Source organism: Mustelus asterias, chromosome 29 (genome assembly GCF_964213995.1).
Source record: "Mustelus asterias chromosome 29, sMusAst1.hap1.1, whole genome shotgun sequence".
Classification (NCBI taxonomy): Eukaryota; Metazoa; Chordata; class Chondrichthyes; order Carcharhiniformes; family Triakidae; genus Mustelus; species Mustelus asterias.
In genome coordinates this window covers 23,489,733-23,509,171 of record NC_135829.1, presented here as the reverse complement: position 1 = coordinate 23,509,171, position 19,439 = coordinate 23,489,733, and the positions used below count along the sequence as shown (strand labels likewise).

The 19,439-nt window shown below is 43.2% G+C and overlaps 1 protein-coding gene across 4 annotated transcripts in view; it reads left to right on the top strand.

Moving 5' to 3' along the window:
* vps13c (vacuolar protein sorting 13 homolog C) overlaps window positions 1-19,439 on the top strand; it is a 339,816-nt gene that overhangs the window by 267,427 nt on the left and 52,950 nt on the right. For all 4 annotated transcript variants that reach the window (XM_078200207.1, XM_078200204.1, XM_078200205.1 and 1 more), the window contains 4 exons: window positions 8,343-8,487; window positions 10,942-11,076; window positions 14,735-14,816; window positions 14,910-14,979. In XM_078200207.1, coding sequence (XP_078056333.1) covers window positions 8,343-8,487; window positions 10,942-11,076; window positions 14,735-14,816; window positions 14,910-14,979 — 432 coding nt within the window. The remainder of the gene's footprint in view (window positions 1-8,342; window positions 8,488-10,941; window positions 11,077-14,734; window positions 14,817-14,909; window positions 14,980-19,439) is intronic.

Genomic DNA, 19,439 nt, shown 5'->3' with positions numbered 1-19,439 from the left:
GATTCCACATTCTTTATCTTTCATTAAACTATCTGAAATGTAGCAATATTTGTGTTTAAAAGCTTTCAACTGTCACTCCTAAATTTGATAGCTTAAATCTGTGCCTCATTGCCTTTCTCTCACATTTTGGTTGGAAATAGTGTCCTGGATTTATTTTCTCCACACATAGTATACGGGTACGAGATGAAATACCCACTAGGAAGCACATTTGCATCTCTTAAATGCCTATCCCAATATTCCATTTCAATCTAAATGTTGTTCCAGTTATGGCTCAAAACGTCCAACATTGGTGACTAGGCTTTGTCTGCACCACCACCTTGTGCATCTTTGTCCAGAAGCCGGCACAGTACCTGGGGTGGTATAATGAGTTTTCCCATAACTTCCTCGATCCATGCTGATGTTTTACCCCCGACACCATGAGTGCTTATTTTGTCTCCCCGTAACCCCACTCATTGACCCTGAGTGTCAGGGGGACTAGCAGGGTAAATAAGTGGGGCAGTGGGGATAGGGGATGAGTAGGTGCAGACTCAATGGGTTGAATAGCCTCCTTCTGCATGTAGAGTTTTTATGATTTCAATGGTCAGTGTTGGGGCCTCAACTATTTACAGACTTTATCAATGACTTGGATGAAGGGATCAAATGTACTTTGATACATTTTATGATGATACAAAGAAGGGCAGGAAAGAAAGTAGTTGTTTGCAGGTACAACAAGTGATTAGAAGGCAAGTAGATTTTTTAAAAATAATTCATGGGTGTGGGGGTTGCTGGCTAGGCCAGCATTTATTGCCCATCTCTAAATACCCTTCAAAAGGTGGTGGTGAGCTGCCTTCTTGAACTGCTTCAGTCTATGTGCAGCTACACTCGCAGTTCTGTTAGAGAGGAAATATTGTTGTTTATTGCAAGAGCAATGTTAAATTCTCTGAAAGTAAGCGCGCAGGTATGGCAGGCAGCAAAGAAGGCAAATGGTATGTTGGCCTTCACAGCGAGAGGATTTGAGTATAGAAATAGGAATGTTTTACTGCAATTGTACAGGGTCTTGGTGAGGCCGCACCTGGAGTATTGTGTGCAGTTTTGGTGTCCTTATCTGAGCAACAATGTCCTTGCTTTTGAGGGAGTCCAGCGAAGGTTTACCAGGCTGATTCCTGGCTTGGCAGGTCTGTCATATGAGGAGAGAGTAAGTTGGTTAGCATTGTATTCATTGGCATTTAGAAGAGTGAGAGGGGATCTCAGAAATTTATAAAATTCTGACAGGGTTAGACAGAGTAGATTCAGAAAGAATGTTCCCGATGTTGGGGGAGTCCAGAACTAGGGTTCATAATTTGAGGATAAGGGGAAAACATTTTAGGACTGAGGTGAGGAGAAATTTCTTCACCCAGATGGTGGTGAATGTGTGGAATTCATTACCACAGAATGTAGTTGAGGCCAAAACGTTGTGTGATTTCAAGAATAAATTAGATATCACTCTCGAGCTAAAGGCATCAAGGAATACGGGGAGGAGGCGGGATCAGGATATTGAATTTGATGATCAAAATGAATAGCGAAGCAGGGCTGAATGGCCTCCTCCTGCTATTTTCTATGGTTCTATGTAAATTATGGACATTTCTCTACAGTTACACAAGGTGTCGGTAAGGCCACATTTGGGACAGTGAACAATTTTGATCTGCTTACTTATAGTATATAATTGCATTAGAATGCAGAGAAGATTCACTTGACTGATTCCTGGGATGGCGGGGTTGTCCTGTGAGGTTAGACAGGTTAGGCCATTGGAGTTTAGGGAAATGAGAGGTGATCTTATTGAAACATAAGATCCTGAGGGAACCTGACAGTATGGATGCTGAAGGGACATTTCCCATGTCCCCTCGGGGACATGTGGTCATCTAAAACTCTGCTGCCCTGTGCTTGATGTTTTGGAGTGGAATTATTTTACGTTCACGCCGCAGCTTTGTTTCTGACCATGGTACTTCTATAGAATATACAGGCCGTTCAACCTCAACCCAACTGATCCATCTACATGCTCCAAATGAGCCCCCTCCTCCACATTCTACTTTCTTCCGACATATCAGAATCCTATTCTCCTTCATAGCTTCTCCTTGCATGCACTTGTGATTCACCTCGGATACAGCATGTGGTACAGTTCCACATTCTCACTATTATCCGGGTAAAGAAGTTTCTTCCGAATTCTCCATCAGATTTATTAGTGACTATCTTATATTTACCCAGTGGCGCAGTGAGATCCATACAGTTCAGCATGTGGATAGCTGTTTTACTGATGATTGAGTGCTCAGCCTGTCCATTGCCACATGTTGCTTCCTGCTAGGGAAGGAAGTGACTTACTGAGGTCGGCACATTGAGGTAAAAATGTAAACCCATTCCATTGCCACTGAAGCTAATCAGACCAATGCAGTGTGTATGCAGCATAATCTGTTCTCAGACTTCTTGCTTTGAGACCCAGTAACTGTTACCCTGCATGGTGTGATATCATCTAGGCATCTGAGTTGAGGTATGAAGAAAGATGTGTGTGTGGTTGAACCTTTGAATTCTATTCATTTACCAGCGAGTGACAGCGAATGCCACATCCTCTTGTTGTGTAATGTCTATCGGTTTTCTTTTAGTTTGTGGTCTAGTAATGTAGATAAACTATTTTTGATAATACTGTATTTTGTTGCAAGAGTTGTATATTGTATATAAATACATCACCTTTGAAGTGCAGTACCCACTTATTAAGTTGCAGCTCAACGACACTGGTTAAATTGCTGTCGCCCAGCTGGTCCACAAGCAGGTTAGCATTGATCCTTGCATGTGAGAATGAGTTCACACCATCTCCGACTGTTCAGTGACAATTAGAAATATTGCATTATGTACCTCGATTCCCTCCACCAGCAACTATGCAAGGGACACAATTTGCACTGCACGCAGAAACTTCCTTTCCTTTGAGAGGGGAAGAGTCAAAGACACATGGACTTCTTCGAACAAGCAGCAACTTGTATTGGTTCATGGTAATCCTTTCAGCTGTATGCATTTGTCTGCCCATAACTTGCATGCAGCAAATGAGAAAGGATGAGTTGATTGAAGATGGGAAGGCAACTGGCTGGATATATGTTTCCTTAGTAAAACTAGGACCATCCGTATCGAAAATAAGATTAAATGAATGATCTACAATTTGAGGCATGCTTTCCTATTTTGGATGTACCATATATACTTGTGTAGAAGATGGGGAAATTTATGTCCTTTTTGGGCTGAAGATGGGGAGGGGTAATATCTGTTCTGCTGGAGTGTTTCGGGACAGCCCAGCAGACATGGTGTAGTGATTTAATAATCAGCAGGAAGCACTACTGAAGTTGGGAAGGAGGGTTGCAATTTAAAATGTTACCGTGCTGGGGGTGAGACAACTATCTGCAATCGCTGATGGGAATTTACTGATTTTAAACATGAGCTCATGGAGAGAAAACCAATCAAAGTGAGATTTGTGTTCGAAGTTTTGTAATGTTGACACGAGTGATGGATTTGGTGTGTGGAATATGGGAGATCACCTTCTACATCAGTATATATGATAAATGCATGTTGCTGCTTTTGGAATGTGCATTTTCTACGAGAACATGTGCTATGTTTAAAATTTACTATGTTTATATTGTACTTCTAGGATTGAATTCAAATTACGTTTCAGTAACTATTAACTTCAGAATTTTCTTTTCAATGTTCACTAATGTCTAATACTGAATTATTTTTCTTCCTCTTGACTTGTGTTCTTCCTTCCTCTGGTAAAGTATTTCACAGTATTGAACTGAGCCTTGAATATGGAGCCTCTCTCTGCTGCAATTCAAACTCAATGTCTTAAACATTGGGAGCACAGTTTTTGAGTCAGCGTCATCAAAGCAGACTGAGTATATGAGGCACAGTTTACCTGAGATTCCACAAGAGATATAGAGCTTATTCCCTCTCTTCACAGTGTAGTTACTTGTTTTACTGTGCATATATTCCAGCATGAACACTTAATTTTGTATAACTATCACAGGGGATGGCAAGTTGGATCCAAAATTGTCTCATTGACAGGAAGCAAAGGGTAATGTTCGATGGATGTTTTCGCAAATGGAAAATGATTTCCAGTGGCATTCCACAGGGCTCAGTTTTTGGATCCTTGCTGTTTGTTGTATATAATAATGATTTAGACATAAGAATGACATGGCACGATGGCTCAGTGGTTAGCACTGCTGCCTCACAGCGCCAGAGACCCGGGTTCAGTTCCAACCTTGGGTGATTGTGAGGAGTTTGCACATTCTCCCCGTGTCTGCGTGGATTTCCTCCCACAGTCCAAAGATGTGCAGGTTAGGTGGATTGACCATACTAAATTGTCCCTTAGTGTCCACGGATGTGTAAGTTAGGTGGATTAGCCATGGTAAATTCATGGGTTACAGGGATAGGGCGGTGGAGAGGGCCTGGGTGGGTTGCTATTTCAGAGAGTTGGTGCAGACTCAATGGACGGAATGGCCTCTTTCTGCACTGGAGCGATTTTATGGTTTTCTGGGAAGCATGATTGGGAAATTTTCCAATTGAATGCAATCCGGAGAAGTGTGAGGTGATGCATTTTGAGAGGGCAAATAAAGCAAGGGAATACTCAAATTAGAAGATATTGAGCGAGGTTGAGGAAGTGAGAGACCTTGGAATGCTTGTCCACAGGTCCTTGAAGGTGGCAGGACAGGTGAACAAGGTGGTCAAGAAAGTATATGGAATGCTTTCCTTTGTTGGGTGAGGTGTTGAATACAAAAGCAAGGATGTAACAATGGAATTGTATAAAACGCTGGTTAGGCCACAGATGGAGTTTGGTGTATCGTTCTGGTCACCACATTACGGGAAAGACATAATTGTTCTGGAGAAAGAGTGCGGATGAGATTCACAAGAATGTTGCCCGGGCTTGAAAATTGCAGCTGTGAGGACAGATTGGATAGAAACCATAGAAAATTACAGCTCAGAAACAGGCCTTTTGGCCCTTCTTGTCTGTGCCGAACCATTTTATGCCTAGTCCCACTGACCTGCACTTGGACCATATCCCTCCACACCCCTCTCATCCATGAACCCATCCAAGTTTTTCTTAAATGTTAAAAGTGACCCCGCATTTACCACTTTATCCGGCAGCTCATTCCACACTCCCACCACCATCTGCGTGAAGAAGCCCCACCTAATATTCCCTTTAAACTTTTATCCTTTCACCCTTAACCCATGCCCTCTGGTTTTTTTTCTCCCCTAGCCTCAGCGGAAAGCCTGGGGTTGTTTTCCTTACAACTGAGGAAGCTAAAAGGTGACCTCATTGACATCTATACAACTATAAGGGGCTAAGACTGGGTAGAAAGGAAAGACTTGTTTCCCCTAGCTGAGGAGTCATTTATCGGGGGGCATAGATTTAAGGTGATTGATAGAAGATTACAGGGGACATGAGGAAAGCCAGAGGGTGGTGGGAGTCTGTAATTCACTGCCTAAGTTGGTGGTTGAGTCTGAAATGTTCAACTCATTTAAGATGCTGTAACCTGTAAGACTATGGGAAAATTGGGATTATAATGAGGTGCTAGGTTCTTTTTTTTGGCTGGTGCAGACATGATGGGCTGAATGGCCTCTTTATAATCCTTCTAAGGTTCAGTGATCCATTGGCCAATTAAAACTAAAAGTTTATGCGGAAAGGAAGTGGTGGTCATGAAAGAAAAGTGACTTCTCTTGGGAAAGTTGTTAATTGAAACAATTGGATCGTTGTTAAGATGTTGGTGAAGCCAGAAGTGAAATGTGTGTCAACTGAATTGCAACCAGCTGAAAGCAAACCCAGGTAAATGTGGTTATAGGGTGATTAGAGCTACCATGTAAGAAATACCTGAGGCCTTAACACATATCTTCGCATCCTGTTTGACCACAGGCGAGGTTCCAGAGGACTGGAAAATAGCCAATATTATTCCCTTGTTTAAGAAAGGAAGCACGGATAACCCAGGAAATGATAGGCTGGTGAACCTGACGTCAGTGATGGAGCTGCTTTTGGAGAAAATACTGAGGGACAGGATATGTGCACTTTTGGAGGAAAATTGCCTAGTTAGTGACAGGCAGCATAGTTTTGTACGGGGAAGGTCTCACCAACTTGATTGAGTTTTTTGAAGAGGTGTTCAAGACAATTGATAAAGGAAGGGCTGTGGATGTAGTTTATATAGACTTTAGTAAGGCGTTTGACAAGGTCCCACATGGCAGACTGATACAAAAGCTGAAAACGTGGGATTCGAAGTGGGCTGGCTAGATGGAAACAGAACTGGCTTGGTTATAGAAGATAGTAGTGGTGGAATGGTGTTATTCAGAATGGAGGTCTGCAGCTAGTGGTGTTCTGTAGGGATCAGTGCTGGGACCTCTGTTCTTTGCAATATATATAAATGATCTGGAGGAAAATGTGGGTGGTCTGATTAGTAAGTTTGAGAATGACACGAAGATTGGTGGAGTTGCCGATAGTGCAGGGGATTGTCAGAGGATACAACAAGATATTGAAAGATTGGAGACTTGGGCACAGAAATGGCAGATGGAATTTAATCTGGACAAATGCGAGGTGATGTATTTTAGAGGATCACATTTAGATATGAATTATACTGTAAATGGCAGAACCCTTAGATACTTTAACATACAGAGGGATCTGGGCGTGGAGGTCCACATGAATAGGGAGGGAATAGAGGGATACGGACCGAGTAAGGGCAGAAGGTTTTTTTTGAGCTTAGTTAGGGCATCATGATCGGCACAGGCTTGGAGAGGCTGAAGGGCCTGTTCCTGTGCTGTACTTTTCTTTGTTCCTGGTTGAGAGTGCTTACAGATTTTTGGAAATATGGGAAAATGGGATAAATTATAACGTTGAGCAAAAAAATACAAGGAACCAAGTAAAAATTTGTTGTGATTGTTAATATATCTATGCATCTCTGCAAAGGTGGTCCATTGAAAATTACTGGTGGACAGCTGCGGTCTGGGAATTAAGAAATATTTTATTGACTAATAGTTGCTTCAGACCACTTTTACCCATAGGGGAGGTTGGTATTAGATGTAAAGCAAAGGAGTAACTAGATAGATAACGGATAAAAAGGCTGAATGCTTTCAAAATAGGCAAACATTAAAGGAGATGCTTTCTGAAGTAAGCATAGTTAAATGTGGCTTTTTTCTAGCATTGTCAAATTCAAAGAAATAATGAGAATCAAGATAGGGTTAATAACTCGTTTATTTGAAAAAGGGTTAGGAAAATGCATAAACTGTAAAGCAGTAAGCTCCTGTAAAGAAAACCTTTTAAATATTTTGAGGTTTCATGGAAAAATATGAATTTAGGGTAGAAAGGTCTTCAATGATTTGTGGGGAAGGTGTGCCATAGCTGGTGTACACTTCGATTTTCAGAATACACGTCAAGAATCGTGGACTAAGATGCAACTTAGTTTGGAAAGAAGAAATTTGGTGGCCGTAAATGTGGACTTCACAAGCTGAGAATACTCCAGGATCAAGCTTGGTCTGAGACCACCTAGACTAGAAATGTTCTCATTTGAACTATAGAATGCAATTGTTGCTCTTGAGAAAGTAGAATGGGCAAAAAAAAACACTGACAAGAAGCTCAGATGATAGGAATTTAGAGGGCTGAGGGGGGATCTTATAGAGACCTATAAGATAATGAAGGGGCTGGATGGGGTAGAAGTGGAGAGATTCTTTCCATTCAGAAAGGAAACTAGAACTAGAGGGCACAGCCTCAAAATAAAGTGGGGTCGGTTTAGAACAGAATTGAGGAGGAAATTCTTCTCTCAGAGGGTGGTGAATCTCTGGCATTCTCTGCCCACTGAAGTGGTGGAGGCTACCTCGTTGAATATGTTTAAATCACGGATAGATGGATTCCTGATCGGTAAGGGAATTAGGGGTTATAGGGATCAGGCGGGTAAGTGGTACTGATCCACTTCAGATCAGCCATGATCTTATTGAATGGCGGGGCAGGCTCGAGGGGCTAGATGGCCTACTCCTGCTCCTATTTCTTATGTTCTTGTGTTCTTGAGTGTAAATAAATGTGTAAGAAATGGGCAGGAAATGATTAAATCCAGCCGAATAGTTCAACTAAAGGGCAATCAAGCTATGTGATGCGAGCCACTGGCAGACCCAGCTTTGGGATGCTTCTTTCAATCTCTGGAGAGAGACAAATTTAGATGCGGTGAGTTGGCAGATAATGTGGAGTTGTGTGAAGAGATTGAGGCTGCTGTGAAAAGGTTCATTTTCATCAATCGTAATTATTTTGGCACGCCAAAATAGTTGTACGTTTATTTGAATTAAAGTTATGTTTGTGTTTAATTGGTATTTCGTTCTGACTTTAGTTCAGGTGTTGTGTGGGAAATGAAACGGAAACAACGCTGGAGGCCATTTAATCAGAAGCACATCAATCTTTTGGAACAGAGCTACCAAACATACCTGAAAGCCAAGACTCCAGAACAATGGATGAAGTTGGACAGTAGCTTGGAGGTAACTCTTAATGAGGAAAGGTTAAACAGTTTGGGACTCTACTCATTGGAATTTAGAAGAATGAGAGGTGACCTCATTGAAACATATTGGATTCTTAAGGGGTTCGACAGGGTAAATGCTGAGAGGATGTTTCCCCACATGGGAGAATCTAGGACCAGAGGGCGTAGTCTCAGAATAAAGGGGTACCAATTTAAGACTGAGATGAGGAGGAATTTCTTCTCTGAGGGTTGAGTGTCTTTGGAACTCCTTGACACAGAGAGATGTGGGGGCAGAGTCCTTGTGGATTTAAGGCTGAGATGGAGAGATTTTTGATCAGTAAGGAAATCAAGGCTCCCAGGAAAAGGGCAGGAAAGTGGACATGAGGAATGTCGGATCAGCCGTGATCTTGTTTAAAGGGAGAGCAGGCTTGAGGGGCCAAACGACCTACTCCTGTCCCTATTTCTTATGGTCTTAAGGTAACATACAAATAGTACTTGCACATTGTGGCTGGGTTCCAATGGACGTGCCAGCTCATAACATTTCTTGTCATTCTAGAAATGCAAGATTGCTGTGCTGTCTGTCAGTGTAACTGTTAAAATTTCCCAAGCTCGCTCGCAAAGTTGCTTAATGGTTTCTTTTTTCTCCTCCTTTCATGAGCTTTCATTTCATTAGCACTCTTTAAAATAGTAAAAGAAGAAATCTGAAATTGCAGTTATTTACTGAAAGAATGAAGGTACAAGATTCTACCGTGTAAAACAAAGCAAAAACAGTGCAGAAGAAGGCCGTTTGGCCCATCAAGTCCACACCAACTCTCCTAAACAGCATCCTCCCGAAGCCCACCCCCACCCTATCCCCATGACCCCACGTTATTTTGGTAACCACCTGTACTCAAACTCAGAATTAACATAAATTAAACGAATTAACAGGCAAGCGGAAGTCAATTTTAAATTAAATTATATGTTAAATGGCAGATACAGCTAACATAGTTACTAATTAGCTTGCTATTCCACTCAACATGCGTCAACAGTTTCAGTCACAAAAGTCTTTGTTCATGGTCTTTTCCTACAGTGTCGGAGAAGCCATTTGGCCCATCGAGTCTGCACCGACCACAATCCCACCTAGGCCCCATCCCTGTAACCCCACACATTTACCCCACTCATCCCTCTAACCCACGTATCCTGGGACACTAAGGGGCAATTTAGCATGGCCAATGCATCTAACCCGCACATCTTTGCACTTTCTTCCTGATGAAGAATTTCAGCTCTTCCTGATCTTGGGTTGCTTGTGTGCAGCTGTTGGCCGGTGGTGAGGCTAAATCCAAGCTCAGTGGGCATGGTGTTCACCAAAAATGGTGAGCTTCCTCAACTCTGCTTGTGACAGTTATCTGCTTATATTCAAATAACAGAAAGAGCTGCAGTAACTATACATTTGCTTAGTCTCAGCTATTGGATCAAGCCTGCTACTTCTTCAACCTGCCTGTACTGCACCACTGGAATCATCAACATTTGAGCTCCGATGGCCCTCTGACCTTTGACACGCTTTCAACCAGTTTCAGTCTCCTCAAAAGTTTTGGTTTTCAATCTCAATTTCATTTTTAGTTTCCTTAGAAGCTAGCAGTTTCCTTTATTATTGTCCCTTTTCAATTAGGGTCTGTCTTTAAAAGATACAAGCTTTAAAACAGTGGATTCCATCACAACATTTCTGGGCCATCTATGGACAGACCCAGCACAGACCAATGCTGTGTTCAGTGAATGACTATGTATTGTGAAATGTTGCAACAAGGCCAAATGACCACAACCCAGTAAGCGTGTATATTTCCTGATAATGGAAAAGGAACAGAACACGCATCTGACTTTTCTTCCTGTCCTCCCTTTCTCTGTCCTTGCCGTGGGGGATTCTGAGCCAACCTGTACAATTTAAAAGTCAAATGGAACAACAGTTCTTTTGCACACAGAAAAGGTTATCAACCCAATAATTAGGAACACAAATCAAAATAGTACAGCAATTTAGCATTGATCCAAACAAGGAATAAAGAAGAATAAACAACAGTACAGCTCAGGAACCGGCCCTTCAGCCAACCAAGCCTGCGCCGACACATGACGCCTTTCTAAACTTAAGACCTTTTGACTCGACGCGGTCCGTATCCCTCTATTCCCTGCCTATTCATGTATTTGTAAAGATGCCTCTTAAGCATTGCTACTGTATCTGCTTCTACCACCTCCTCTCTGCAGTGCATTCCAGGCACTTAGCACCCTCTGTGTAAAAGCCGTGCCTCTCACATCTTTAAACTTTCTCCTTTTTACCTTAAACCTGTGTCCCCAAGTAGTTGACATTTCCAGCCTGGGAAAAAAACTCCGACGATTCATTTTACCCAAGCCTCTGGTAATTTTGTAAACTTCGATCAGATCGCCCCTCAGCCTCCTCCGTTCAAGTTTTATATTTTGATGGCATGCTCATTATGGTTTTTATTTGCAGGTTAATTTTCAGACAATGCAAACCCAGTTGCCTCAGCGAATGGCTATCAGGCGAAATTTTTTATCTGGAATACAGGTTGAATATAAGCAGTCTGCTCATCACAGGAGTTTACGTGCCCAGTTGTACTGGTTGCAGGTAAATTTTATTGTTTTATCAGCTCGCTGCACAAGTTTGACAAAGTTTTTATGTTGTGGAGGCGTTTTGAAAAGGCTACTCTGACCTAGGCAGTGTGTGACTAAACTTTCAACTAATGTGCGGCAGCTATTTTGTGATCGAACCGCCCGTTATCCAACATTCTTTATAACCTAAAGTGTTTTGCGTTGTTCATTCTTGAAGCAAAACCATATCATTGTGCTTCCTTTACAATTGCAGGGAAGCTCAATTGTAGTAAAGAGGTTATGTTCAAAATTAAATGACATAGAATGAAAAGTTCTCTGGAGTTTAGAAGAATGTGAGGTAATCTCATTAAATTGAATGATATAAAAATCTGAGAGGGCTTGGCAAGTTCACAGGGAGAGACTGTTCCAAGTCCTAGGGTAAGGGGGTCAAATATTGTAGGATACAAATTAGGAGAATTCTTTCCTGGATTTAAATGGAAATAAAAGTTTTTTTTTAAAAAACAGAAAAAGGAGGTTTATGACATAATAAGGGAAAGATTTAGTTAAAAACCAAGAAGGTTATGGAAAGTACAGTAGATGGAGTGTCCTTGTCAAAAGGCAGGTGATCAGGTGCCACATAAAAGATAACTGCACAAGATGTGAACTCTTGGTATGGACAGAGAATTGACTAACAGGAACAGAGAGAGTCAGGATATTTGGTTCATTTTCAGGTTGGCAAACTAACTAGTGCTGTGCCAGAGGGATCAGTGCTCTGGCCTCAACTGTTTGCAATCCATATTAATGATTTGGATGAAGCCATTAGCGTGCATTGTAACTAAATTTGCTGATGATACAAAGCTAAGTAGGGAAGCAAGTTGCAAGGAGGATATAAAAAGTCTACAAAGAATGTGATTAACTGGGCAAAACATTGGCAGGTGCGTACATATAATTGAGGTTATCCATTTTGGTCGGAAAAATAATAAAACAAAATATTATTTAAATGTAGAGATTGTGTAATGCTGCAATACAAAAGGATCTGAGATTCCTCAGACATGGATCACAAGATATCAGCAGATGGGAACAGCAAGTAATTAGAAAGGCAAATGGAATATTACAAGGAGGATGAAGTATAAACATAGCAGGGATTTAACAGAATTCTGACTTTTCGATGATGGAACTTACTGTTCAATTTGTTTTCCAACCTTTGCCTCCCGTCTGCCATCGCTGACTCCGATATGACCATGTGTGGAATGTGTATGGAGGCCGGGCCTTAGGGAGATGCTCAATGAGTGAGTGGGGGGATTAGGGAGAGGTTGCTCAGCGAGTGAGTGGAGAGTCAGAGAGGGGCTGCTCAATGAGTGAGGGGTTAGGAAGGGGTTGTTCAGTGAGTGAGTGGGGGTTAGGGAGGGGCTGCTCAATGAGTCAGTGGGGAGTTAGGGAGGGATTGTTCAGTGAGTTAGGGAGGGGCTGCTCTGAGTGGAGGTTTGGGAGGGGCTGTTCAGTGAGTGAGTGGAGGTTTGGGAGGGGCTGCTCAGTGAGTGGGGGGTATGGAGGAGCTGCTCTGAGTGAGTGGGGGGGGTTAGAGGGGTTGCTCTGAATTAGTGGGGGGTTATGGAGGGGCTGCTCAGTGAGTGAGTGGGGGATGAGGGAGGGGTTGCTCAGTGAGTGAGTGGGGGGATCAGGGGGGTCAGGGAGGGGTCGTTTGAGTGAGTGGAGGTTCGGGAGGGGCTGCTCTGAGTGAGTGGGGTGGGTTACGGAGGGGTTGCTCAGTGAGTGAGTGGGTGGGTTGCGGAGGGGTTGCTCAGTGACTGAGTGGCGGATGAGGGAGGGGTTGCTCAGTGAGTGGGGGAGTTGGGGAGAGGTTGCTCAGTGAGTGAATGGGGGATGAGGGAGGGGTTGCTCAGTGAGTGAATGGAGGTTAGGGAGAAGATGACGTTGCTGGATTATTAGTATGAATTTGTTCTGTGTTCCGTGTACAAATTACACTGAATGCTGATCTGCTAATGTCAAAAATGCCTCCACAGTCTTGAATATTGAAGATTAAAAATGTGAAATTAATGTTTCTGCCGACTTGAAGTCCAATAATTTTATCTATTTAAGTGACCTAGAACCATTTACACTCATTACAGATCATAAGAAGTGCCATTATTACATAACTCCTTGTACTAAAAAAAATTCAGACCTTTTTGTCTTTGGATCACATCCCTGACGTTGGAAGGTTTTGCTACAACCGTGCAGTGTTGGTGAGACTGCACCGAGTCTACTGTGTACTGTTTTGGCCTCCTTTATTTCAGGAGGAAGATCATTGAATTGGAAGCAGTTCAGAGAAGGTTCACTCGAATGATTCCTGGGATGGAGCGATTGCTCTGTGAGGAAAGGTTGAGCAGGTTGGGTTTATAGTCATTGGAATTCAGAAGAATGAGAGGTGATCATATTGAAAAATATAGATATCTGAGGGGGCTCCAAAAAGGTAGATGCCAGAGCATATTCCCCTGGTGGAGGAATCTCAAACTCGTGCACACTTTCAGAATAGGGGGTCTCCCTTATTTAAGATGGATATGAGGATGAATTTCTTCCCCGAGGGCAGTTAATCATTGGAATTCTCTTTTCCAGAGATGAGTGGAGGCTGGGTCATTGAATATATTCAAAGCTGAGTTAGATCAGGTGGAGATAAATGGTGAGGGATTTGAAAAGGACATAAGGTAGTTAGTTAGCTCAATAGTATGATGAGCATTAGGCAATGGAAACCAGTTAACACGTTTCTGTAAATGTGAAAGTGCAGTGATGTCAGAGAAGCACAGCTTTCCTGTTGTTTGTATAAGTTGCTGTTCCCACCTCTAACTGAAAGCGCTTATCAGGAAAGTAGCCGCATCATTAATGTTAAATTAACATTCTGATCAGAATTTCAAACTTTACTGTCATACCTTTCAAAGATACCGTTTGTGTCAGTTACGGTTCAGTGACAGTGCTCTCTTCTGAGTCAGGAGACCGTGGGTTCATGTCCCACTCCAACATTTTCCCTCCGTCACTAAAGGCTATTGTCTGGTAATCAACACATTGCCATTTGTGGAACCTTGTTGTTGGTACTTCGCAACGATTCCTGCATCGAAACATTGACTATGTTTCTAAAGTACTACATTGGTTGTGAAAGGCACGATGTAAATGCGATTTCTTTTCTGTCTATCTAAACTGGAGATGTGTTTCTAATTTGGGAAATCCTTGAATTGGATCAGGTGGATTGGCCATGCTAAATTGCCCTTTTATAGGGGATTTTCACAATAACTTAATTGCAGTTAATGTAAGCGGGCTTGTGACACTAAGAAATAAACTTTAACAAAGATGTGTAATGGTGACATGACCACCGCTATTTGCCACTTAATATCCCAAGATGTGTAGGTTAGGTGGATTAACCATGCTAAATGCATGGGGTTACGGGGATAGGGCTGTGGAGAGGACTAGGGTGAGGTGTACTCTGAGAGTTGTTGCAGACCCGATGGGCTGGACGGCTTCTTTTTGCACCATAGGGATTCTTTGATTCTTAACATTTCACAGACCTCCAAAGAAACAAAGAAATGCCCGTGTTTCTATCCCATCTTTCTTGGCCATGGGACTTCCCAAAATGCTTTACAACCGCAAACTCAGTAAATCTGAGGCAGTTGCCTTGCGATCATATCAACCTATTCTTTCTGTTCCAGGTTGATAATCAACTGGCAGGTGCAATATTTCCAATAGCATTCCATCCTGTTCTCCCTCCAAAGTCCATCGCCTTGGATTCAGGTCAGTAATCAAATTAAATCCATATTTACATCTGTTTATTTGTACATGATTTAATGTGGAAAATACTCACATATTTACGTATACTCTGTTTAGAGCCAAAGCCATTCATTGACATCAGTATCATCACAAGATTCAATGAACACAGCCAAGTCATGCAATTCAAGTGAGTAACGTTTCTTCTGTACTGGCGGAGGTGCTATATCTGCTGAGACTGGAGTACACCTCTTATAATTTATCAAAATGATGCCAGTGTCAAGGGACTTCAGTTAAAACAGTGCGATTAGAGCAACTGGGATTGTTCTCCTAAAGAGCAGACAAGGCTGATTGAATAGAGGTGTCCAAAATGAGGAAGGGTTTTAATGGAGTAAATAAGGAGGAATGACTTCCAGTGGCAGAAAATCCAGAGAATGGTGATGTTACTGGATTAGTAATCCAGAGGACAGGGTGGATGCTCCAGAGATCGGCGTTTCCTATTGAATTCAATTCATCAATAATCCTGGAATATAAAGCTGGTCTCAGTGATGGTGACCATGAAACCACTGGATTGTAGTTTTAAAAAAAAACTTCTGGTGTGTTAATGTTCTTCGGGGAAGGAAATTGACGTCTTTACTCGGGACCTGACCTCCAAACCCCCACGCATATGGCTATTGTTAGTTACTCTCTGAAATGGTCTAGGAGCACTCATTTGTGTGAAATTGCTGCAGAAAAGTCGATGAAGAATAAAACCGGACTGATCACTGGGCATTGACCTATGCACTAGAAATAACAAAGGCACATCCCACCCAGTCCATACTGCAAAGTGCTCCTTGTTCACATCTGAGGACTTCTGCTAAAGTTGGGAGAACTGTCCCACAGACTGGTCAAGCAACAGCCTGATGGCTGTACTCATCAAATCATACCTTACAAGTCGCAGACTTGTCCGCAATCACTGGCTATGCCCTGAGCACCAGCAGAGCAGACTCATTGGAGACGGAGGCACAGTGGTATACAGTCAGGAAGCACTGAGCCTGGGAATCCTCAATATTGTTTCAGGACCTCCTGAAGCCTGACATCAAACACAGTCAAGGAAACCACTTGCTGGTGACCATCGACCACTCTCTCAGCTGATCAATCCGTACTCCTTAATGTTGAACACCAGTTGGAATAATCAAGTGTAGCAAGGACACCACGCACTCTGGGTGGCCACCTATATTTGACTCAACCTTTTTATGTACGGTATTTAATCCAGGGCGGCACGGTAGCACAGTGGCTAGCACTGCTGCTTCACAGCTCCAGCGACCTAGGTTCGATTCCCGGCTTGGGTCACTGTCTGTGTGGAGTTTACACATTCTCCTCGTGTCTGCGTGGGTTTCCTCCGGGGTGCTCCGGTTTCCTCCCACAGTCCAAAGATGTGCGGGTTAGGTTGATTGGCCATGCTAAAGTTGCCCCTTAGTGTCCTGAGATGTGCAGCTTAGAAGAATTAGTGGGTAAATATGTAGGGATATGGGGATAGGGCCTGGGTGGGATTGTGGTTGGTACAGACTCGATGGGCCAAATGGCCTCTTTCTGTACTGTAGGGTTTCAATGATTTCTATGATTCTCAGTTTCTGTTGCTTGGACATGTGTGTTTGAGGCCAAAGTTAGTTTTCAGGTAAAGCAGAGTTAGAAGGTGGGGATAATTGAGCCAGGGTGCTGTCATGAACCACACTGATGTTACCTGCGAGGGTGTCCCAATTTGAAACACCAATTTAGTGTATAGTTTTTTTTTGGAATATTGTGAGGAGTCACACAAAACCCAGTCATCATATAAACAATTATTAAAGAATATTTGCTAACTTAAAAGAAAAGGGCACTACACAACAAAAAGGACTGCAATGCTCGAAGACTAGTCTTAAGTATGTAAATAACTAAACACACCCCCATTTATGTTGTAATTACCCCTTGTTCCCAAATATATCTACAATCCCGGAGCTCACGAAGAATTCCCTTTCCCAAACAAGATCCAAATTCAATAATTCTATAAATCAGACCCAGCTTATGATTACCACACAATACAGGGCTGATGATCAAGTCTGGGAAACGTCTTTTCCTGGTCCAGCTAAGCTATTTAAACCGCCTTTACAAAAGTTTCCTGTAATGTCTTGGCTCTGAGATCTAGGTGCAACACTATTGCGTCTCTGAGAAGTGAAAGATGTTAAAGGAGCCCTTGGTGTGCATTGGGTCCTAGTCTGCTGGATGTGAGTTGCGGACTGGTTTCTAACTTTGAGGTGTAGACTGGCCTGTCTGCTTCTGACTGGGGATAGCAGTTACCCCTTTGGTTATTTCAAAGCTGAGAGTCAGCTGTCTACATATCTTGAATTATTTCCTTTTGTGGAGCTTCGCACTTCCGTAGCCTGAATCACCCGGTCATTTAGGTAAACTGTTTCTGCTTGGGGCACTTAACATTTCTCTAGCAGTAATCTGTTTCTACTACTAGAGCAATTCACACCTGGTGATCTTAGATGTTCTCCCGTCTGTGGAATGTTCGAGGCTTGCCTGCCCCTGGGAATGCTGGCTGTTACTGTTGCTAGGCAGATGTCTATTTTGCATGGTAGCACAGTGGTTAGCACTGCTGCCTCGCAGCGCCAGGGATGGGGTTTGATTCCGGGCTTGGATCACTGTCTGTGTGGAGTCTGCATGTTCTCCCTGTGTCTGCATGGGTTTCCTCCTCTTCAGAAGGAGGAGCTTGAGGCTCTGAAAGCTAGTGCTGGCAAATAAACCTGTTGGACTTTAACCTGGTGTTGAGACTTCTTACTGTGGGAGGAAAGCACAGCACCCGGAGGAACTTGGACTTTAACCTGGTGTTGTGAGACTTCTTACTGTGCTTACCCCAGTCCAATGCCGGCATCTCCACATCATTTCTCCCACAGTCCAGAGATGTGCAGGTTAGGTGCACTGGCCGTGCTAAATTCTCCCTCAGTCTACCCGAACAGGCGCCGGAGTGTGGCGACTAGGAGATTTTCACAGTAACTTCATTGCAGTGTTAATATAAGCCCGCTTGTGACTAATAAATAAACTATTTTTCAGGTCTTTTTAAATTCTTACTGTCGCTACTCAGCAAATCCCTGCTAGTGCATAGATGTAATTCAATCCTTGTGCCATGCATTCCATCCTGTGTTTTTACATAATACTTAATTGACACTGAACCAAAGGAGAAAGTAGGACCCAGGACCAAAGGCTTGGTTAAAGCAATAAGTTTTAATGATGCATTAAGGAAGATGAGAGGGGCAGAGAGATATAGGGATAGAATTTCTGAGCTTAGGGCCTAGATTGTCTGTGGGGAGTTTGCACGTTCTCCCCGTGCCTCTGAGTTTCCTCTGGGTGCTCGGGTTTCCTCCCACAGTCCAAAGATGTGCAGGTTAGGCGGATTGGTCGTGCTAAACTGTCCCTTAGTGTCCCAAGGTGTGTAGGTTAAGGGGATTCATGGGCTAAATATATGGGCACAGTAAGAAGTCTCACAACACCAGGTTAAAGTCCAACAGGTTTATTTGGTAGCACAAGCTTTCGGGGTGTTGCCCCTTCATCAGGTGAGTGGAGAGGTGGGTTCACAAATGCGGCATATATAGACAGAGACTCAGTTGCAAGATGATGGTTGGAATGAGAATCTTTATAGATAATCAAGTCTCTACAGGTACAGACAATGTGAATGAAGAAAAGGATAATCATAGGTTAAAGAGGTGTGAATTGTCTCCAGCCAGGACAGTTACTAGGATTTTGCAAGCCCAGGCCAAATGGTGGGGGTTACAGATAGTGAGACATGAACCCAAGATCCCGGTTGAAGCCGTCCTCATGCGTGCGGAACTTGGCTATCAGTTTTTGCTCGGCGATTCTGCACTGTCGTGTATCTTGAAGGCCCCCTTGGAGAACGCTTACCCAAAGATCAGAGGCTGAATGCCCTTGACTGCTGAAGTATTTCCCAACAGGAAGGGAACAATTCTGCCTGGTGATTGTCGAGCGGTCTCCGTTTAACTGTTGTCGTAGCATCTACATGGTCTCGTCAATGTCCCATGCCTCGGGACATCCTTTCCTGCAGTGTACGAGGTAGACAACGTTGGCCGAGTCGCATGAGTATGTACCGTGTACTTGGTGGGTGGTGTTCTCACGTGTGATCGTGGTATCCGTGTCGATGATCCGGCACGTCTTGCAGAGGTTGTCGTGGCAGGGTTGTGTAGTGTTCTGGTGACCTGTGCTTATATAACTGTGATTATTCCTCTCTCCACTCGCATCGTCTGTACCTGTAGAGACTTGATTACCTGTAAAGACTCGCATTCCAACCATTATCTTGCAATTGAGTCTCTGTCTATATATGCTGTGTTTATGTATCCACCTCTCCACTCACCTGATGAAGGAGCAGTGCTCTGAAAGCTCGTGATACCAAATAAACCTGTTGGACTTTAACCTGGTGTTGTGAGACTTCTTACTGTGCCCACCTCAGTCCAACGCCGGCATTTCCACATCATAAGTATATGGGGCTACAGGTATAGGAGAGGGGGGGTAGGCCTGGGCAAGATGCTCTGACAGAGTGTCAGTGCAGACTCGATGAGCTCCTTCTGCACTGTAGGGATTCTACGATTTTTATGATAGCTGAAGGCACAGCTGGCATTG